Raw genomic sequence first — 23,692 nt, 5'->3', positions numbered from 1 at the left:
GTTATTCACAGACTGTATACAACCCAAATCTCTTAGACAAAATGTTTTCACCTGGTATTTAATGAAAAAGCAGGCTTTGACCTTTCTTTCCCTTTTTATGCGCTCATTTTCATTTTAAAAGACTGAAGCAAAGAATCTAAACATGGGTTGAGCCCTTGCCTAGTATTTTGACCTCTTTTATTTTGAAAGAAGCTATCAAGGTTGCAAGCTTATATCAGCAGTGGCCTTTGTCAGAAAAAAATCTATTTTCAAGGTATGGTTAAGGTTAATAGCCATGTTGCTTTTCTTTTTCAGAAGCTCATTTAGCAGCACAATTATGATGAGGATGATGATGATTGATAACTAATTTCTGTCTTCTTGCACTAAAAGCACCATTCCTGACTGGATAACCATAAATGCTGTAATGATCATTAACATTGTTGCAGGAACCTCTGCCAAAGTGATAAATGGATTTGGTTTACATTAGCTACCAGTTTAAAAGCATCATTTGACCTCATTAATAGATCTAAAAAAATCTGGAATCATGCTCCATAAGAAAACTGTCCTTTTTAGAACAAGAACTCCATGGCTTTTTTTCTGATCTCCATAAATATAAGAGCTGAAATTTTGTACCATTGTAAGGTCACAATTCTCTCCAAAACACTCAGTGCAAATGCTGGGCATTCAAGTTTGTCTTACTTCTTCAGTCTGGAAGAATCTTAAACTGTTCCTGACGGGGCATTAAAAGATACCTGTACAAGTGAATCTGCATTTCTTGGAAAAGTGGTCAGTCTGCTGAAGGAACCAAGGACATATTTACATATAGAGGTCTGTAAATTTCATGTTAGTACACTGCAATTGCCTCGGTATTATATGGTTGATGTACAGACACAGCATTTTAGATGTGTGAAAAGACAAACATGCAGACTGCATTTGATGCCTTAATCCACAGTTCCTACATGCTACAGGTTTCTTTTTTTGTTCATCTTTAAGGTACACTCCTTAATGCTGCTGTACTCACTTTGCCTACATAGCAATGTCAGAAGTTCATAATTCAGCATACCTGAAATATGTTTTCTTTCACACTGTGCTTTAGCCTTCTGCTAATTAGCCTAAATAATTAGTGTACATGAGCACTAGTTAGGTCTTTTATTCAGCTGGACCATAAGAGTGTGTTTAAACTGTTATAGCTGTAACTCAAAGTGATAGTTTTAGTTTCACATTCAGATGATATGGACCTAAAACAAGCCTGGGAAAGACTGTTTTATAGCTCACATATCATCCTGAAGGACAGCACTACATGTTCTCGTATAGTGTGGATTCATAGAGCTAGTTTGTACCAATACTTTTTTGGTGGACTTGTCAAGTGAAAACAACTACTTATTAGTATGTCTCTTAAGAGAGAAACTCTCCCTAAAATTCTCACCTACTATTTTGATCACCCTTTTAAAAAAATGACATAAAGTAGAGGGTGGAATATGACTATGCTAAGGACCGCAGAGGAATCATGAGAAAGAAGACTTTTCATCAACTTCTGCATTTTATTTTGTGAATGCTGCTGATTCTAAAATTCAATAATATTGATCACTGGAACCAGAAATCTGTTCTCCCTGCTGATTTTGGCCTATAGTTTGAAATATTTCCTACACAATGCCATGACTTATAGCGTGAGTTAGAAGTGCAGTCATAAAGCTTCTGGCTGGATGAAGGAATTTAATCCTTCATCCTGGAGGAACACCCCAACTATAAGATTAACATATAAAGTTTATATATATTAAGAGTGGTGAGCTGTGCTACCAGTTTCATATCAGAAGACCCAGCCTTGTTTTACTCCTACCCTCATTCACCCAAAACAAGGACTGTAGGCATCTATCCTTCAAAGGGATTTTAATTCCCCACTGTTAAGTGGGCAGGTGAACCAGTTTTCTGCTCTGAGACATGTGTTAGGGATTTCAGATGAAAACCCTCCATTTTAAATCCTTGTACCTGGCTTGTTGCTGGACAGCCAGCCTGGGAGGCTTTTCATTGTTCTGAGACCCCAGGACTCCCACCTGTGCTGAGTCTGAAGGCCAGCCATGTAATACTAAATGCAGGCTGCAAGGTTTTCTCAAATTATGTCAGTCATTCTTCCTGGATATGACAGAAATAAATATATTCCCTCTCTCAGTACCAGACTCCACCTTTGATCATCTGCATTAGGCGTCAGTTTTGCCTTATGCTGCCCAAATGAAAAGCAGACACATTCTGGGCCCTTACATCCCTTATGTGATCTAGCTGAACAAGCTCAGCTCACAGAAAGAGCATCCCTTTCTCCATCCTATCGACCCTGACTGTGCTCAGCACAGATTGATCTACAAGTATGTCCAGACCAGACTTTTTGCACTAAGTGAAGCATTACTGTAAGGGCTCAGTGCTGAAATGTCACAGCTTCTTCTTGTAATTGGGAAGAGAACAGGAAATGGAACCGTATGCGAGGTCTTAAAGTCAATTATTAGACATTCTTGTTTCATTTTGCTGCAGAAGACAGTCATCAGGGTCTGACTCTAAAGTTCTATACTTGACTTGAATCTACAGTCCTCTGGTTGACACCACTCCATGTTCACTGCTTATCTTTGAATTGCTTTCTGAATGATTTTTAGTTGCATAATCAGAGAATAGTGTTATGCTCCTTTTAAAAACAGGAAGCCAGCAGGCTTAAAGATCACAAAGAATGCCACTAAACATCAAGAGCAATGAAATTAACACCAGACCCTGTGTCCTCTCCCAAGACAGACATACATTTAATTACAAAATAAATATTTTACTCTAGTAATATTTTGCTCCAGTACTTACAGCCAACCTTAGAAGCTGCTCTTGATGAACGTATTTTCTTACTGCTATTTAAAACCCACTACATCCCCTCATTTTCAAGAGTTCATCTCAGTTACTAAAATCATTTAATTAAACCCTATTCTTCTTACTGGATTAATTTCATTGCTGCTAATCAGAGACTGAAAAAAAATCATCAAATCTTAACATTAGAAGCACACAGCAGAATTCTTGTTACTGTCTCTATATAAATACATTTTTAAATAGATTTGAAGTGATTAATCTCTGGTTTGGCCAGAAAGAGAAATAAAAATTAGAAAGGAATGCCAGGGAATGCCTAGGAAAAACAATCACTCCTGGAATTAAAAGTCAGTCTGCTGAAATCAAGGGCTGTGTTTCCAGTGACTTCTGTTCGGTGAGTTTTCTGTCCCAGGTTTCCAATTCCTCTGGCAAGTATTCTGCCATTAACTAAAGAAGCTCTCTCTTAATAAGAACTTTGCTACAGCTCATAAACCATTCTTTCAAACCCATAGCACCACCAGTAATGAACAATTAATCCTCTGCCTCCTCAGAACTGAGTTAAGCTTGGAACAGCGAGGGAAAAGCAGCAAAAGAAAATGGGTTCTGTGAAGCATGAAGAAATTAAAATAAAAACACGATAAAGAAAATAAACATTAATGGTAGATGAGCAATCAATAAAGTCCAAAGCTTGCAAAGATTGCCTTGGAAACTAAGTGCTCTAAAGGAATTTAAATAAGTATAAATGGAATATGAGAAAGATTTATTTAAGAGTGAATTAATCCTTCAGCGTATTTTCCTTTTTTCTTTCTTTGCATGATTGTCTCTTAGGCTACTTCATTTTCTGCATATGGTGCCACAGGACAGCAACAGATTTATCTCTAAGTTATATATGTTCTTCCATAGTGATTATTCCAGCAAGCAAAATGTTAACACATTTAAATTAATGCAAATGAGATAGTGGTTTGTTATTGGCTGAAAGTGCTTCAAAAAAGACTAATAGTGATACACAGATGCGACTTTGCATCTGCAGTCTAATTAAAACTAATCTAATTAAATATGGTGCCTCTGGAAAGTCGCTTGAGCATTACAGAGAACACACAGAATTCCTTTTATAGTTGGACAGAGCTTCCAAGAGCCAGTGTGTCTGCCATTTCCCTCCATTTGGAACCCCTTTAATAGCAGGTGAGTAATCAGCAAATAAACTCCCCATGGCTGCTTTGGAATTGTTCACTCAGAGAGGCAGTGATAAGGTAGCCATAGATACAACTGCAATGGAGGCCACATGGAGGCAATGTCCTTTCATTATGAAAGACAATACAGCTGGAAGAAAGGAAAAAACTTGAAGCCATAAGTCATCCTTTAGCCTCACTTATTAGGAAGAATTCCACAAAACAACTGCTTTTGCAAATGAATTACATTACTGATGTGACTTGTTCACAGCAGTTGGGCATCATCAAAACTTTCTCCTATCCAGCTATTCCTTTTAAAATATTTTTTTTTTACCCTAGCAAATAAACATTCCACAGACATTGTGTTCAGTAAGAAAACTTGTTGCTCTCAACTGAAATTCCGCCATAACCTATTCTAGCACTGAGATCTAAAATGGCAACAAGGTAATAAAATCATGTCTTCCCCTCTCAAAAAATTCAGTAAGAAATCTCATGTTGGAAAACTGTCTTAAAATGTTTAAACCAGCTACAGTCACAGGAAAGAAGGTCAAAGGAGGACAAATCCCAATGAAGAGAAATTGTCATCACAACAGATTTCTATACGGTATTCCAGTAGAAAAAAATACTCTGCATTCCCACCTTAAAGAATTAGATAATATTATAGATAATAGAGAACTGTCTTGACCTATTATAATCTAAAGTAACTATGTTTGTTGAAAACCAATGAGAAAAATGTATGGTGCTTGGCAGGAATCTCAATCCATGCAGAGTGAAGAGGCTCTCCAGATCTTATAGTTTTTCCTCTTTAGTCCTTTTTCAAGGCTCAGATTACCAAAATATTAAATATCCATATTAATAAAATGTTGAATTCCAGTATGTCCTTGACTCTGTGGGACAGGCATGGTTCTATATTCCTGGGAAAATCTCCGTATCAGGCCACACTTTGTGTTACAATAGATAAATGCAATGAGAGCATACGAAAACTATATGTGGATATGACACTCTCCTAGACATCAACAAATTGAGTCTCCCAACCATTTTAGATGAAAAATTCACTGTGTGAAAAATGAAAATGGGCTTGAGAGACGAGCTCTGAGGACTTCTCTTTGCTCAGCTGGAGCCCTAAGCAGTGAGCTATTTACCCCATGTAAGCCAGAGGCTCAGCCACTTCTCCCACAGAACAGAGGTTTTGAGTGCCCAGCTCTCCCACGGAGGATTCCTGTGCCACCCTCAGTGAGACAGATGAGTCATGCATTCTCCATGCAGTCTAACCTTCAGGCTACAGGCTCTTTCTCTCTCTGTGGGGTGAGATACATGGGTTTAAACTTGTTTAGACTGAGATGCAAGCCATGCTCTTCCTCAACTCCTGGCAGTGCCTTAGCAACTATTGCTATTACAAAATAAAATTGGTGACAACATTTGGCATTTCCCTTTCCTTCTTCAGCCCCACTGTAGTTCCACTACCTCCAAGGATGCAAATTCAACCTCCAAGTAAAAAAAGCAATAGATATGACAAGTAAATCTCACAGTGAGAATTGATCCTCCTGTTTGAAAAAAACACACATAGACGGTTCTGTTAGGAAAAAGAAATCATAAATGATGAAAAGTCTCCAAAATGGCCCATTAAAGTAATTTTCTTTGCTGTCTGATAAGTAGAGCTCCAATTTGAGCCATTTCAGTTATAAATAGTTACAATAATTTCAGCAAAACTATGCTGAACAATGTTTGTAGGATTATGTCTTGAGGTGAATTTACTAATTCACAAGGAAAAAGCACTGCATGTTTGTGACAGCATTCCTTTAACCTAGGAAAGATAAGTATGGTGATTTATAGAAAAGGGATACTTTGCTAAGTCATAACTAATTTTCAAACTGAAATTGCTAATCAAATAGTAATTTTCATGGTATTTTTCTATATCCCAGCATGACATTTACTCCATTTTAGAAGCTTGCATAAGGCATTTTTCACAATACAAAACTTGTATTAAGGTGAGGTTTGTGTTGCACAGGCTGTCAGAGGCCCATGCAACAAAATGAATATTCCCCTCTGTGAATATGTGCACTGAAGGTTAACAGCTATACACTAAAAAGCCTCAGGGCAACAGAGACTTGTAAAATAAAGGGGCTTTTTTCTCCTAAATATATAACATGAAGAAAAGTTGAAAATAAAGAGTGTTGAACTTTATATGAGGGAAATTTTATTCAGATCTAGATTTTCTCTATGCATTTCATAACATATCTTGATGTATTGCACCAGTGAAGCCACACCTCAAGAACTGTGCTCTTTTTTGAGTCCCTTGCTTCAAGTCAAGTAAGACATTGAGATGCTGGAGGGAAGGGCAACAAGGCTGGTGAAGGATCTGGAGCGCAAGTCCTGTGAGGAGTGGCTGAGGGAGCTGGGGTTGTTTAGCCTGGAGAAAAGGAGGCTCAGGAGAGACCCAGTCACTCTCTAGACCCACCTGGAAGGAGGCTGCAGCCAGGTGGGGGCTGCTCTCTTCTCCCAGGTTACCAGAACAGGGCAAGAGGAAATGGCCTCAAGCTGAGCCAGGGGAGGCTCAGGACATCAGGAATGATTTCTTCCCTGAAAGGGTTGTCAAGCACTGGACTGCCCAGGGGCTGCCCAGGCAGGTGGTGGAGTCACCATCACTGGAAGTCTTTAAGAAACAATGTGGGACTTAGTGCTATGGTTAAGTTGACAAGATGGAGATTGGTCAAAGGTTGGACCTGATGATCTTGGAGGTCTTTTCCAACCTAAATGATTCTTTGATTTGGTGATTTTATTGTGGCATCACATATTGCCTAAGGAAAGGAAAGTGAACTGTCAAACACATTATTATTTTAAAATACATTATAATTTTATATATATTTTTATAATTTTAATATATTTTTATATATTTTGATTTCAGTGCAGTTTGGAGCTTTTGAAGTGTGGCAGATACATGTGGCTGTAATAACATCACATTAAGGATATTCATTGCCTTTACTTTTTTTACTTTACTCTTTTATTTTTTTTTACTCTTTTAATGCATTATTTAGTTTACTAATTAGTCATTTATTATTTTTATATATTATATTTAATTTTAATCCTGTATTACTTTAATCTCACATTTATCTTATGTTCATTCAATGTACAGTAATCATAAGACAACCTGCTTTTATAATATATGAGGGCTTTATCATGGGCTCAGCCCCCTCTAAATTGTCCTTAAATCAGCACACCGTTTTAAGCCACCACAAATATAGAAAGGTAATTTATATATGGTAGAAACAGGAAAGACACAAGATACAGCAAGATAGAGATTATTTTCAAAAACAACATAGGACATCTGATGTAAAGTTTCTAACTTCTAGAGTTCAAGTCAACTATATTGGTGAGCACCACGCTGAAAAAAATTTCAATCTTAACCTTGTGCTGCCTTTTCAATAATTTTAATAACTAAGGAATGAAGCAAAATAATATTGTCTTGCCAAAATAATCTCAGAAAGAAATCTGCCAAAACTTGCCTTACTTTCTGGTTGCAGACATTAGCACATTACTCTACAATACAGCAAAATTAGGGTTTGTTGGGTGAAATCTAAAAAGGGTTTCCAGAAACCAGAAGAAAACTTCTGCTTATTTTGAGATGACTGCTTCTAATCTGACTTGTCACAAACTCCTGGATCAGCTAGGTGATGAGATGCCTGTCCTTGAGCTGAGGGAAAGGAAGTCCTCATTAATATTCCTTTTCAGTGGAGCTTCAGAGGCAAAGTTGTGCCTACGTACAGGAACACTGTATGAGAAGTGCAGCTGGCACAGGTAAAAAGAGGCTGATAGATTTTATTGTTATGGTGGAAAAAAGTCCTTTAATGAAGATAAAGTTTTTGTCTCTGTTACCTGCAATAGGCAGTGCTCTTAGAAGGTAGATTTTTTTGTGTGCTGTGACTAGCATTAAACACATCTCAAATCATAAATAATTTATGTTGGCAGTGCTGTCCCAAGAGAGACCACTAATGTAAGCGAAGCTAGTTATATTTATTCAGGCACATCATGGGAGAGGTGACACTTGATGAAAGAATAAATCCTTCCCTGGAGCAAAACTAAATGCCATTTACCCCACTGCCAATGGCTCAGAGATCTAGTATCTCTGCAGTGGTTTCCAAAAACTCTACCATTGAAGAGATCAAAATACCACCCCAAAATAAACCTTATCAAATAACTCTCTACTCATAGTATTTTAACTATGGCAAACATGACACTGTATTTTTTTATCAACAGCCCTTTTATCCCTTCATGAAAGCAGGCTCTGACAGACATACCCCTCCCAAGTGGCTAGGAGTTATTTAATTGGCCTCACATGCCTTCAAGTTGAGCCAGCTCCTGCCTGGGAACAACCTCCTGTAAGCCAGAACTGCAACCAATTTTCCTTTGGCTTCTCTCTAAACTTGGCAATGCTGTGATTTATCCTGGCTCATCTCAATTGTTGATCCTTATCTGAGGTCACACATGACTTTGCTGACTGCCGCTGACATTGCAGGGTCATACACAAGACACTTTCTGTCTCTCCTCCTGAAACTGTTTCTTGTCCAACTAGTAGGACAACTAGCAGCAGTTAGAAAACGTTTGAGCAGGGATGTGAGATTTCTAGATCATGGTTCAGTGCAGTCACATTCAGCATGTTCAAGGAATAAAGAACTACCCCTTACAGGAGCCCTCAGACTCAAGCAAAAACAATAGCTAGTTCTTTCCTTATAACTTCTGTACATTAGTCCTAAAGCTACTAAAAAAATACCCATCAGCATTCAGGTTTGCTTTGCTAAAATGTTAGCTGAAAGCTTTCCAGTCCTTCTTAGCAAGTTTTGTGTGAAGTAGAGGGAAAAGTAGACAAATATTGGTTTACATTCATTATTTTTCATCAGAAGTAGCCTATGGCAGACAGCCTGGAAAACAGAGCAGAGACTAGCATTGTCAGCAAGCCTTGAGTCTCAGCCATACATCAAAAAACATTTCAGAGGCTTTAACCCTCCTTCTTCGTCCTGTAACTGTATTCCCCACAGAAGTCAGCATGGCAAAACTGCGCTTTTTTCTGGACAGGCAGGAGGTGTAAATGAGAGGAGAAGGTGCTGTGCAATGAGGGAACCAGGAAAAAGAAAGGAAAAGAGGCAACAGATGAAAGAGACTGAGAAGAGCTGGAAATGTAAGTCACAAATTGGTTATCATTTACTTTCAGACCACAGATATGACCTCTAATACTTACAAGTCATACATCCTGTCAACGTGGTCTGCAATAGTAATTTTCAGAGTATCAGACATACTGCTGGGGAGATTGTGAAGGCATATACTGACTGTCATTAATGGTCACCTGTCTGGTGGAAGCAAATGCTGCACCTTCTTGGAGAAAGAATCACTGATTATTACTTTTTTTTAGAAAGGGCAATTTTACATCCACCTAGCATCAGGACGGGATCAGAGATATTTTATAGCTCTCAGTCCTCTACTCCCAAAATGTCAGTACAAATCCTTTATTTTCTTTGCCTCATAAAATATTGTGGGAAAGCAGGGAATATCAGCATTGCTTTGCTGTATCAGGAGTTCTCACTGACACTTCAGTCTGCTACTGGCTCCCAACTCACATGATAACAATGCCATATGAGTAACAAATTTTTGTAATAAAACATCCTGACAATTTTGGTCTATTAAATTATGTCTGGGAAGTGGATGGTAAGGCCACACCCCAAAATTATTTATTTATTTTTGTCCTATGAAGAAAGCTTGTCTTCACCTCTGACAAAAACCAAACCAAAGTAAACTCAGCTTTGAAACAGAGGCATTGAAGCATCTGCCAATCTACAAAAAGAGATCCATATAGGATGGATACAAAGTATGCTCCTAGCACTTTGGTTCCCCTGATACCATGGGGAAGATTACACAAGTCTGCCCAAACAGAGGCACTATCAGTAGCATTGGAGGCAATCCTGTATTTTTGTCTGCAAGGACCAAAGCACTGCTGGGGTCCAGTCAGTGAAAAAATCTTGAACGCTGTAACAGTCTGATGCTGACTTTGAAATGCTTCTCTGAAATGAGTACCACAATGCAGAAAGGAGGGAGGAATTAGTGAAGCATCACAGGCACTCCCTGCTCATTGCTACAGCACTCCAGTACATCCACCACAGAACTGAACTGAGCAACTGAACACCCATGGATGAGCTAAAAGCAGAAGGAAGCTAAACAACATCATCTGCCAGTATCCTGGATCCCTCTCAGGCACAGAAAGTGGCACCATGGTGGCCCGCTTCCCCCTGAGCCAGTAATGCTGGGGAACAGCAGTGGTGACATGCTGATGCAAGGGCTGCCGTACTTTGGGGGAAACATAAAACCAACATCCTCAGCTTTTTTGGTGATGAGAGATCCCCCGGGATTTTTCCTAAAAGATTGTAATGCCTTACAGCCCCATCCAACTCTCATTAAACTAAATGGAAACAACCTCAATCACATCTGTGGAAATTGGATGTTTGCTGGATTGGCTCAAGTCCCAAGTGAGGTAATTACATTCTTCCAACGGCCTCCATTGGAAAATTTCTGTGTGTGTGTCCCCTTCCCAAATGATCTCAAAGTAGCACTCTACTGATCATTTAAACGAAACAACTGTTCTAAAAGCTCTTTTTTTGACAACAATCATGAAAATGTGTGCTGTGATAATAGGCCATGTGAAAAGTGGGTACAACTCTCAGCAAGCAACCCACTAAAATCAAATGGAAGGTAAAAGAATTACACTCGTATTTATGAAGGTCTGAAAAGAAATTTGCTTCTACCACTATGTGTGTGACACGTCTCTGAAATTACATTACTTGTAGAGTTACAAACTTTTAATAAAATAAGTATTTTATACTAAAATAACCACATCAAAAGTAAAATTAATTTACATTAAAATAAGAATCAGTGTAGCAGTTCATCAGGTAAATTACAGGACACATTAGAAAGGTTATTTACAATTTTGATCCTCCAAACCGCTTGTGTGTGACAAATTAAATTTGATGCACCATTCAGGGGCTTAAAGGTTAGTACACATTTAAATATTTTACCAGACTAAACCTTTTGAGATTCTAAAACCTGCTGTGTAGCATTTCAATACCTGGACTCAGCCTGCATACCCACGCTACACTTACTGGCTGGCTCTACCAAGTAAGAATGCAATCCTATTGTCTTTTAAGTTATTTACAGGAGAGGTGCAGGTCAGTCAAGAAAAAAGACTTGAAAACAAGAAAAAATTTGTTCACCAATTTGCAGTTGTGCTGCACTGCAGGGTTCAGCTAGCTTTGCTATGCTTTTAGGGATTTGGTATCACAAATTATTTTACGTAATGGGGACACAACTTAAGGGTTTGGTTGGTTGTTTTTAAAGAGGATATCTTTTCTCTTCTTTTTCTAACAGGAATTACCAGGATAAATATTTGGTTCAACAGAATAAAATGCTTCTTGTCATTACAAAATCATAGACACTTTTCTGAGAAGGAGTAGTGGTGTTGGACAGATCTGTGCATTCTGAAGAATCAAAGCTCAGCTGTCAGTAGGTTCCTAACAAAAATGAGCTGTTGAAAATCAAGGATGTTGCACAGTTTAAACACTTCATGCATTAACTGAATAGAAAAGAGATTGTTGTAATTAGTTTCTCTTTTCCATTTTTCTCTTTCTATACATATTCCTCTTGCGTGCCTATACTTAGATCAAGAAGAGCATTGTGCAGGAATATTTTTGTAGTATGCAGTCGCTATTAAATAAAATAAATGCACGGCTGTTTCAGAGTAGTCAGGTCAATGTTTACATTTGTTCATGCTATGTTATCACAATACCCCGAGTTGAGGGGGTATTTTTAGTCCATTGGCCCTCTCCACCCATCATACTATTTCCCATTGTCCTGGCCACCTCACTGTCCTAATACTTAAAACTCATCAATAAATATTTCATGAGGTCAACAAATTTAGAAACTGGTATTCCGGAATAGCTTCCTATAAAGTGATTGCTATCATTGACTTGTAATCTAAAATGCTATGCTAGGCTGAAATTTATGAATACTAAGCTTGCCTTACCTTTGTCTGTCCTCCTTCCCTGGCTCATGCTGAAAGTAAATTTGTATCCATGGCATATAATGAACAAACAGACAGACAAACAGCTGACTCCAGGGCTGAGACATGAAATGCCATATTCCAGCTTAAAGCACATGCTTGATGAAAACTGAGTCCTCAGATCTTAGGAAACATGATAAAAGGAGGAATATTCCTCTTTTGGAAGGAAACATGAGTTTGATACCCAAAGAATATACAAGACTGAATGCTGAGTTAGCAAGCATTTTGCTTGTGATGATTTTTTCACGTGAGTTCTGGCTAGGAGGAAAGTGTTAATAAATACATAAATGAAACAACACAGAAGTAAAATAGAAAATCTAGTGAAATCTGGTAAAGGAAGAAAGGACCATAAAATGTTAACTACGTGAAGAATGCATTTCCTCTCTAAAACCTGTCTCCAGAAAAAAAGAAAAAAACCAAACCAAACAAACAAAAAAAACCCCAAAAAACAAAACCCCCAAAAAACCAAACCAAAAACCTGACCCGTTCACATACTCCTCCCTTCTCCCTTCCTCTTCAAGGAGCTGACATCCCTGCTCCTGTGGGTCAAATGGTTTGTTTGGCTGCTTCAGACTGATAATAAAGGAGCTGCCAGCCAAGACTCAGGAGTATCACTCAGGCTGCAGTCTAAAATACCTTAGGCTCAGGTCTTCCTGAGACTAAAGGAAACCAAGGGATGAAGCTGGAAAACTTGGTTCTGCCATTCCTACAGGAACAGCCAAAAAAGAAATGTGGGATTCACGCTGCCATATTCTGCAGCCTTGTGTGAAACACTTGTTTAAGCACAAGGAGCCTTAAATACTCGGTGTTATTTGCTCATTTTGTCCCAAGACATTTCACAGCAAAATGCATATGCTGTAGTTCAGCCAGGCCTCTAGTCCAGTGAGCTCTCTCACTTTTCATCAGACTGTACATTGATAGAAGAGATTGAAACAATCGCTCTCCAAATGAGACCAATCAGGTCTCCAAGCCCAGAGAAAGTGTTCTAAGGCTGTGAATCTCTCTGTTAAAAGGGCTTAACCGAGAGGCCTCCCTAGATATCCAAGTGTGTGGGATCAGTACCATTGCACATTCCAGTTTTTCCTTCTAGATGAACCTGGGCCTCCTATTTCTATGTCATTTTGAAGAGGATCAACCCATTTAACTCAGACCTGAAAATTCAACTTGTAGAGTCTGATTCTTAAAAACTAGGTGTAGAAAGCCTAATAATTTCTGGAGCTCCTTTTTAAGATGTGAATTGAAATGCCTTTCCCATCTGAAATTATAAACTTCATCTTTCATTTTGGTGGCTTTCACTGTAATAGGGAAACAGTGCCAGCTACAGTACTGAAACATGCCCCCAGATGATATAGGGGCTGTGAGAAAATTAGGGAGCTCTCTCTGAAGTTGGTAATTAAGAGTAGATTCAGATTCTGAAATCTGCACAGGAGTAGGCAGATGGCTTGTTCAGCTGCCAGCTGGAACTCAGCCTTCATGAGGCAGTCATTCAAGTTCAGCACTACATCTTTCTATGGAGTCAGAGCAAAGTCTTCCCATACCAAGATTATTCTGAATATTTGAGGCCACTTCCATAGCTCTTGCAAAGTGGCTGCATGTTCTGGAAGCAGTAGTGATGTTCTGATCTACAACCATTCAAGAGCTTGCCTGATATAAAAGCCAAGACTCAGAAATATATAATGAATGTATGAAAGGATGCTGTGTACCTACAGTATTCCTGAGAGCTCCTCTTGGTGGTCAGTGCCTTAGTTTTTCACCCACCTTGGCATATGGCACTGATAACCAGGTATTTTAATTCATGTATCAGTATTCTTGTGTCTTTCAAAAAATATTAAACACTTAAAAAAACATATTAACCAAAGGAGGGTTATTATATACTTATAATACCTCAGACAAGGCTTTAGTTTGTACAATTCTCAGCAGGAAACTCTCCCAGGCCTAAGGAGAATAGTTAACAATAACAACAAAGAATGGCATTTTGTTCTTCAGCTGTGCCATCTTACAACAATTTCTCAGAATAACAGTGGCGAGAGAATATTTTCTAGCTTGCCACAGTGCATAAGCACAAGTAGCTGATATAAGGATGGAATATAAATCTTAACAGCAATTCCTATATTTTCACTGCACATCTAAACCATACTTTTTAAAAGAAAACCCACTAACCACAGTCATAGATGCCTTTTATCTTTTATGCTGTATATTGCTGAGAATCAATCTTTAAATGTACTCTCAGTTTTAAATTCAGAACCAATGTTCCATGAACTCTTATTTTTAAAGCAAGATTAGAAACAATTAAAACTGATAATGTGCAATTCTGTAGGCACTTTATATGCAGGTAAGTTTGAAAAAGGCTAACAAAGATTGTGTTTCTTTTATGCACACAAACACAATTTTAGTGCACTTTCTCTCACACAAAGTAATGAAATTTTAAGATACATTCCAGAACTGGAAGTAAGCCAGCAACCATGTTCAGTTTTCTGCTTGTAAATTGTATTCTCTACTCAACTTATAAGGTACTGGCACAACTTGACATATCTATAGGGCAATAAAACACCTACCAGAGTAATTGTAACATATAAAATAATAATCACAGTGATGTGCTAGAGGAGACCCCTGGGGGCAGTCTGACACCCCTTGTTAAAACCCCATTACCAAACCAAAGGCAGGGGCTCACCCCTGTTTCTGCTATAGATGAATTTCATCCCTTTGGCTTTAAAAGTTAATCTGAACATTGTTTTTTTTTGTTTTCTTATATTCTGCTGAAATGTTTTCAGCATCATGTGTTTTGTAGGAGAACTTGCTTCTCCTTCCCTGTCTTTCAGAATTTTCAACTCAAAACAAACGGCTGTTTCTGAAGAGGGTGTTAGAGACACATGCAATCAATAATGTATAATTCTGTTTGACATTGAGGTTACTTTCCCAGTGTGCTACTGGCTTAGAGACAGCATTTCTTTTCTGATGGGACAATGCATTCTCAAGGTGATGCAGAGGAGGAGATGGGTTTAGCCTGTGACAGGCTCTCTCTGTCTGGGGGATGGAGAGTGCTGCAGCTGCTGCTCTGGTTCAAACTGTAAGAATCTGCTCTTCTGATTTCTGCTTTCCTCCTGGGCTTCTCCAAGGAGCCAAGATAATGGCCAGTGAAGGAACAGGGAACTCCTTCGGACATAAGTGTATCAGATGCATGGGTTGCGTTTGCTTTGATTGGAGGAGATTATTTCCCTGCCCACAGCTGGGGCGTTGCAACTACATGATCTTTAAGGTCCCTTCCAACCAAAACCTTTCAATGATTTTATGTAACCTCCTGGCAAGCATGTGGGCTTGCCAGCCCTTGATCCAGCTACAGTCTGCAGCAGCAGCACTTCTAGGTCATGCTCGAGCAGCTTGTACTTCTAACAGCCTGAGGTTCCTCGCTCAGTTCTGTATGAGGATCAAACTGGCAGCTGTCATGAACCCTAAAGTTTAAGGAGAGGACATGTTAAGGGAAGCCCATCAGAAGGCATATGAAAATAACTCATGGATTGTAAACTGTAATAATGTGAAAAAATAAATAAATTCTACATGACAGAATCAATCATTAAAATATTGATGGAGTATAACGCGGTAGGATCTCAGACCACATGCTATTCCTTCCAGACAAGGATTTTCATTTGCTTCATGAGTATTTACTTCCATTCTTCCATCCCTCAGTATCTATTTATACATTTGGGATTTAAAAGCTGTATTTTCAGGATTCCTCATTTAAAGCAAACAAAATATGCTGGACCCCTAGAAATAATCACAGCTTTTTCCTATCGTGAGTTTATAAAATAACAAGAGTCAAACAGTTTTTCTCATGATATTTGTGTCTTCTGGATGTGTGTGGGCAGTATTTTCAAGTTTTCCCTATCAGCAGGAGATCTAGAAATTTTATTTAACATTAAAAAAAAGGAATTAAGCTCTCATCTACACTCTGGGACTGAGGCATTCAGGGAAAAAACAAAGTAATCTCATATTTGCATTTAAATTGCTATATTTAGAAATAATGGAGTTTTTCCCCCCATCTAATATTGTACTGTAATAGCTCTGTCTTGTACTTCTATGCTCCAAAATAAATCCTTATTTCTGATTTTCCCTGTTGCTTCTGCAGTGTAAAGCTGTATGTATTTGCTAGGCACAAGTAGCTGCGAATGATTTTATGACAGGACGGGAGACAAGAAGACGAATTCATGCCATCCCACTTCCTCCAGCACTGCTCTTCAGACTTCCCTGAACATCAAGAAACTTCTTTATCTTCTCTGACTCTCTTCATACAAACATTCTTTGCCACGATACCCAAATGGAGCTTGCCAATGTCTGACTGTTCCTAAGCTGAGAACTCTGCTAATTGTTTTGCCGAATATATGTGCGCACACATAAAAACGTATGTACACATAGTCCTCATTCCTACAGGCAGTCAGCTACTACTCAGGATGATTTCTGAAGCACAAACCCAATTCTTTTCTGGCTAAACTAAGATATGAGGCAATGACTAACACTGGTATGTTCTGTGAAAATTTAAACCAGAGCTATTGCAAACTTTATTCTGATTTTATGGTATGCATACAGTATTAATCCAGTTTCTAAATCCGAAAGCATTGTACTATAAACATGAATTTAGAAAATAACGTGCCATCTCCTCCCAGTACCAGTGACACCTGTGCTCTGGGAACCATTAGGAGAAGCCTAATGAATTTTTTTTTTGCAAATGATTAAGCTGTCAGCTTATAAAAATTAAGTTTCAGAAAGACCCCATGATTAAAACCCCCAGTTTTCTAATAACAGACATAATCTGGTAAAAACTCCTCGATAATCTTGATGCCACATAAGAAAGAAAAATTAAGAAATTAACTATACTGTCATTTGTAGAGAGCAATAAGCACTCTTAATACATCTCTTAATAGAGCTGGTCAATCAAGAAAGGCAGAAGGGCAAAATAGCAGAGACCAGCAGGGAGAAAGAAATGATGAGATGTGTCTAAGATGACTGCTAAATGATGAAATTTTGACTTAAATGGCTAAATATAAAAATCCAGAATGAATTTATTTATTAATTTATTTGCAAAATTATACAAATACAACTTGGTAGTCAGCTTACTAAGATATTATTTAGAATTAAACCAAACCTGAGACTTGCAGTTATTTTTACATTTTTTGTTACAGTTCTCCCTACAGCCTCCAGTCCCATTTTGTTTTGACAGTTATCCACTAGTCCAAGGAGAGGGAAATAAAACTTTCTCTGGAAACAGAATGTGAGAGAAGTCTGCACAAAATTTCAGGTTTTAACCTGAATCATCACAGAGATTTGAGCTTCTGGTTTTGGGGGATTAGCAGTCAGTTGAACAAGATGAATCAAATTCAGGGCTTTTGAGCACCAGCTTCTGAGGCCAAATGGAGCGGCAAGCCAGCCAAACATTTCAGAGTAGGGTTTGTATAGAAATGTAACTTTTTATATAATTACAATGTAAGGCAGCAATGAGCATTGAAAATATGCAATATCTTTCTATTATAGAGGTAATGACACTATCCTGGATTCAATGCAATCAGCTATTATAGCTGTTCCAGATTTTACCATGAGCATTAACAGCACATCATTATTCAATCAGATGCATGCTGTAATTTTATTGGATTTTTGCTGTCTTGTTTACTGGCAGAATGAGGTCTCCTGTTCATACAGGAATGTGCCATTAGAAAACATATCAACATCACTTTGATTTTAAAATTATTAAGTAGACTAATGGTAATTTATGTCATTTTTTATTTGTGTATGGTTAGTATCAGTATCTTGATATTTAAAGTCTCCACCCAAAAGCTGCTGCTGCCATTACCACAGTCTTGTTACAATACACTTACTGTAAAAGTATGGCAGATATTTTCCTAGGGTGTAGACAAAGATCCAGATGTAAGAGTACTGGGAAGGAAGAAGGAAAGAACTGATAGATCTTATAAAATCTTTTAATGCATTTTGTTTTCAGAAGAGTAAGTGCTGTTTTATCTGCTGTGTTTCTCCCCTTTTTTCATATATATTTACTTTTTTTACTATATATAAAATGCAAAATGTAAAAGCAGAGATGGTGTATTTTTTCACCTTCTGGTAAACAGATTAAAAGTTCTGCAGATTAAAGATAAATAGGGATTGAAAGTATAAGAACCAATTAAGTTAGAGTGACATATATACACAGCTCAGTTCTGGAAAAACAACTGTACTGTGATTATGCAAATCAGCCACTCACAACCAAAATGCAGGGATTTACATAACGGAGAAAAAAAATCCTCACAGTTATGGCTCAGTAACTTACCGGGTTCTTGCACTTTAATTGTATGACTCACTGTAATAAAATTATCCTACTTGCTTTATCCAGAGTGAAATGCATGTTAGGACATTGCCATTCTGAATGATGTGTGTGCTTCTGGAAGCCTACGTTCTCCTGTCACAAAATGTGGTGTATGCTCTATTTTAAAGAGATACAAATCAAGAAAAAAACCTCCAGATTTTCTGCTTGTACGAACAAAAATTTTAACCTGGTTTGTGTACTGCATCACTGTTCTTGAAATAAATGTATACTGATACAAATAGGTCCTTTCTTTTTCTTGGAACTTTTATTTCCTCATTCTATTAAATGAATCTTTTTTCTTTTTTTAATAAGACTTGTGCATACATCACAGAAGAAAACACTAGTATAATTTAAATTGATTTTTATCTTTTAGTTTTGCAAAGCAAACTTTTAATAGGAATCCTGATATCTTCAGTTAGCTGGTATGTTTAGACTATTTAACTTCTGACATCTGTGTGTTCTACAAAACTCAGTACTTAAAAAAATGAATCTTCTCTTTTAAGCTACATGGAAGGAACAGTATTTACTCAGCTGGATGTAGTTTCATGTACCTTTATTTTTGTTATCATGTATACCATGATTAGAATGTTGTAATTTATTTTTTTTTAATATAAGCATTACTTGATACTATATAATTTCTAAGATAAAACAGAAAGAGAAGACTGCATAAATTAGGCCCTACCATGGCTTGGCCTTTATAGCACTCAAACCAAGCTGATTGCAGGTGAGCTTTTTCACAACACTTTATCCTATAATATATCCATCCACTACACCATGACAGCTTATTTTCCAACTGCAGACATCATAGGCAGAGGCAACTAAAACGTTCAATTGTTTATCTCACACATAAACAACAGAGCACTGAAAAAACGTCTCTCATAATAAACACTGAGATTTCAAAGTCCTTCCTGTCATGTAGGGATGAACACGAGACCTTTGGAAGTGAAAATGATAAAGAACATGAACAAAAAAAGAGCCTTGCCCCTCATCTGAAAAGATTAGAGAACTTGCTGACTGTGACACTCCACTGCCAAGTGCAGGACTCAAATCAGGTCCTCAGTTTGAATCTATCAGAGGAAAAACCTGGTCCCGCGGTCTTGGGAGTGTTCTTAAGACTTCCAAGCATCTCTGTTGTCCCAATGGGGCCCATGCACCATACTTATTCTCTCTCACACAGCAAGAAATCCCCAAAAGGGCACTATACAAACCATTTGGTTTGTACTAATTTACATTCTGCTCTAAGAGAGATTCTAAAAAACAATTCCAGCCAGCTGTAAGAGGTAAGTCCTGAAATCCTTTCTAGCACAATTACATTTTTTTGTAATAGGCTGAAAACTTCCCACCGGCATAAACTGAACCACTCATGAGAAAATGCTACAATCTTCCAACAGGGAAATGAGGTCTCCTCTGCCCTCCCATCCCCAATATTTTTTAGACAGCCTAATTAAACTTACTTGTTTTGTGTTTATGTTAGTTTATAAATGAAAAATACATACAGACAGACGTGTGTAATGTGGTTCCTTCTTGTAGGATTTATTGTCGAGGAAAACGGCCAAAGGAAGTTATTTGGAATATAAAATGCTCAAACATGTCAATGGCACTAATTCATATTTAGTATTTCAAAAACATCCCCACACAAGTCCCTTGCCCCTCTGCAGTACAATGAACATTCAGCTTTCTTCTGGAAATGGCAAAACCCCCCCAGTGTAGTAGAAAGCAACACTAAATAGCCTCAGCATTTGATAGAGATCCTGGGAAGATCCAATCACATCTGCAGCCTCTAAAGTAAGAGCAGACAACTGGCATGGGATTTGGCTACCTTAGGTTCATTTCTCTAGGCTAACAGTACTACATGATGTTGGACAAGAGACCAGATGTCTAAGATGGTGGCAATATATTCTGGTGTCACTATCAGCATAAGGTATCTTATTTTATAAATGACATGATGGATTTCATAAGAAATAAGAATTGTCTTATGGCATAATATACTTTTCTAAGTAAGCACTTTCATTATGTAACAGTATGGGCTTTTTTCTTTCATTAAGAGGCAATAGAAGTTTAGTCAGTTCAACTTGAAAAGACTCTCCAGATTGGAATTTCCACTTGTTTTTGTTGTGGTTTTAAAAAAGTATGCAGCAGGGCATTCCAAGTTTCTCTCTATCCACAAACCTTTTCCTACACCTACCAATTACAGAATTACTCATATTGGAAGCCATTCATGCCTTTGTGAAGTTAAAATCAAAGTTTAAAAATAAGAGGTTATTTACATAAAAGTCTCACCTATGTTATTTACATAGCATGTTGAGACAAAAATTACAAGACAAATGTTTCAAATGCTGACTGTTTTTCCCTCAATGTCTTATGTTTTCATTTTTCCTTTTTTTTTTCTTTTTATGCCTGTATTTTTGTATTTTTGTTCTTTAGTTTTGTTTTCTCATGACATCATTAGACAATTTCATTTCACTATGGTCTGCTTTGGACTGCATAGATGACCCAAATAATGGCACACAAACTTCTTACCTCTATAACACCTTAATTCTTGCAAGGGAGAATTTTGAGTGACAGAGCAAAGCTGTTTGCTATCAGTTTTTCAAAAACTGCATCTGCCACATTGCCAAGATTCATTTAGAGATAAAAAAAATTATTAATATTCTAATTTGTTATCGGACTTTATCAGTCACAGCACATTTCTTTACACAAAGGACAGCCTTCTAAAAATGAAAACTCTTACATATGTTAAAATACTTTCCTGGAAATATTTTACATTTACTTTTTCTTGTAAAGAAGAAGTTATTACAGATTAAATTACTTTCTAATGCTTGCTACTAAGACACACACACAGAGCCTTCACCTTCTTGTCTATAAAGGTGCCAAAATGATCTGCTGGTAGCATTAGGTAATTTTTCTGTCAGTAACAAAAAGGATTTTTTGATATTATATGAAATTCTGTTGACAATACTGAATTAGTTCTATATTTGATACCAGTGTATGTATAGCAGAACATATCAGACAGATTCAAGAACCCCAGTATCATCATAAACAAGCACAAAGTAAATGCTTGTATTTTTTTTCAAAGGTGAACAAATTGAGGCCTCAACTTTGAGTCAATACTTTCTGGCACCAAAGACCAAAAGAGCCCTGCTGACTTTAGTTCTATTAACTTCACAGAAATATGCATTTATACTTTTACATTTTCAGTATAGGTACATGAACTTGTGCAAATAGCATTCGGTGGCTGATCTACTAGAATAACTAGTGGGAAAAGCACAGCTATCTTCATACATTACAGATGTATTATCTGTTTTCTTGTTAAAACTCAATTTTCACATTTCTTTCAACATTTTCTCATCTCCAAAGATGCAGAGTTTCCTTGTTTTCTCAATGTGTGTGAGTTCTGGCCAAATATTGCTTTCAGGCAATTTGGCCATGTACATTTGTCACGAACATGAAACCTTAAGTGTTACTGATAGGAAACATTTTACTTATTGGTCCCACAGCCACAGTGAAGTTCTCTAGTTTCAGTTTTAATGATTCAGCAGTAATTCATCAGTAAAAATTACCAAACTAATCTGACATACCAAGAATAGACATAAATTAAAATTGAGTTGGACTCTACTTTTTCTACTTCAGTTAACTTTGAGGAACTTACAAAACCAGTTTAATCTTGTGATTTTTCCAGCTTTGACTAGAAAACATTAAGTATGCTGTCGAAATAAATGTCAAAGAAGAAAATGTCAAATTAAATCTAGTCTGCCAACAGAAGCTTTTTCATCAATGAAGTTTTACTTACGTGGAATTTTGTTCAGTTCATTCATGAACTTCTCTTTTAGCTTAGAAAATGCATCTTCTTTTCCTCCTCTCCTCCTCCCGGACTGGCTGGCTCGGTGACATTACTTGGAGGGGCTGCTGCTACTGTGGTTGCTGGCGGTGCTGCCAGGGCCTCGTGATGACTTTCACTCACCATTTTAACTCCTGGGTAAGCTGTTTGAATAAAAAAAAAAAAACAAAACACAACAAAAACCAAAAGGTAATATAATTGAAATGTATCTCTCATCAAGCAATAAATAAATAGGCAGAATATCACTTGGTTCTCATGCTTACTGGGTAAATATTACTTCATTGGCATATAGTTTCAGGTTCTTCATAAAATATTTATTAGACAAGAGAGAAAAGTATTTTGCAGGGTTAATGTCAACCAGAATAATTTTATTGCTTAGAGCACTTTTCCAATGGTTTGCATTTTGGACGTGCTAAATTTGAAACCCCATAATTCCTGTAAAAATCTCATACAGATTTACATTTTCTCTTCAGTTTGAAAGTACAAGCAAAATGGGTAATAAATGCTCCCTAGGTGCAAATTTCAATGTATTTACATAATTATTTTTCTGTGAGAATTACAGAGGTGTGGATCATGGACAGAGTTTCTACATATGAAATAAATAAGGTGATAAGGACATAATAAAAACACTATGTGATTTCCTGTCAAACTAATAACCTATTGTTTCCTATTTAAAATTGTGTATTAAATAGAAATTGATTTGCATGCATTTTTTTTTTCACTAAGTGAAGACAATTTTCCTTCCAGTTATTTTGTGTGACACTTGCTACTGACAACATTCTCTTAAATTATTCAGATGCCTTACTGTATTCATGAAAATACAACATCTGTAGGGAATCTAAATGCAGCCATTTTGAAATATCCATGAGGCTGTCACAAGCATAATCCCACATCAGCACAATTTTAATTTCATGTTGTTTAATGGGCATTTTGAATAACCTTTATTTGAGTGGATATTACTGTGTTGGGTGTGCATGGCCAGGCATCTGTGAGAAGCTGCCAGAAGCCTCTCCCACGTCCCGCAGAGCCAATTCCAGACAGCCCCTGGATGGACTCACTGCTGACCAAGGTGGAGCCATCAGCAATGGTGGCAGCACCTCTGGGGTAACAGATTTGAGAAGGGAAAATACAGCTGGACACCTGGGAGACAGGAGTGAGAGTGTGTGTGAGGAGCAGCCCTGCTGGCACTGCGGGCAGGGCAGGAGGGGCAGGAGGTGCCCCAGGCACTGGAGCAGAGATTCCCCTGCAGCCCGTGGTGCAGCCCATGGTGGGGCAGGATGTGACCCTGCAGTCCAGGGAGGGCCATGGAGGAACAGAGATCACCTGCAGCCTCTGGAGGACCCCACACTGGAGCAGGGGGAGGCCTGAAGGGGGCTGTGACCCTGTGGGAAACCTGTGCTGGAGCAGGGTCCTGGCAGGAGCTGTGGCCTCAG

At 37.8% G+C, this 23,692-nt stretch overlaps 1 protein-coding gene across 1 annotated transcript in view; it reads right to left on the bottom strand.

Moving 5' to 3' along the window:
• SYT1 (synaptotagmin 1) overlaps nucleotides 1–22,424 on the bottom strand; it is a gene marked incomplete at its 3' end in the record, with an annotated part of 120,878 nt that extends 98,454 nt beyond the window's left edge. Inside the window, 2 exon segments of the mRNA XM_084205498.1 lie at nucleotides 22,212–22,278; nucleotides 22,281–22,424. Of these exon segments, the coding sequence (XP_084061624.1) occupies nucleotides 22,212–22,278; nucleotides 22,281–22,385 (172 nt within the window). The 5' untranslated portion in view covers nucleotides 22,386–22,424.
• Between the last annotated feature and the right edge of the window lie 1,268 nt (nucleotides 22,425–23,692).

This window comes from Fringilla coelebs (assembly GCF_963513975.1).
Source record: "Fringilla coelebs genome assembly, chromosome: 5".
Lineage (NCBI taxonomy): Eukaryota > Metazoa > Chordata > Aves > Passeriformes > Fringillidae > Fringilla > Fringilla coelebs.
This window is presented reverse-complemented; position numbering and strand designations above follow the sequence as displayed.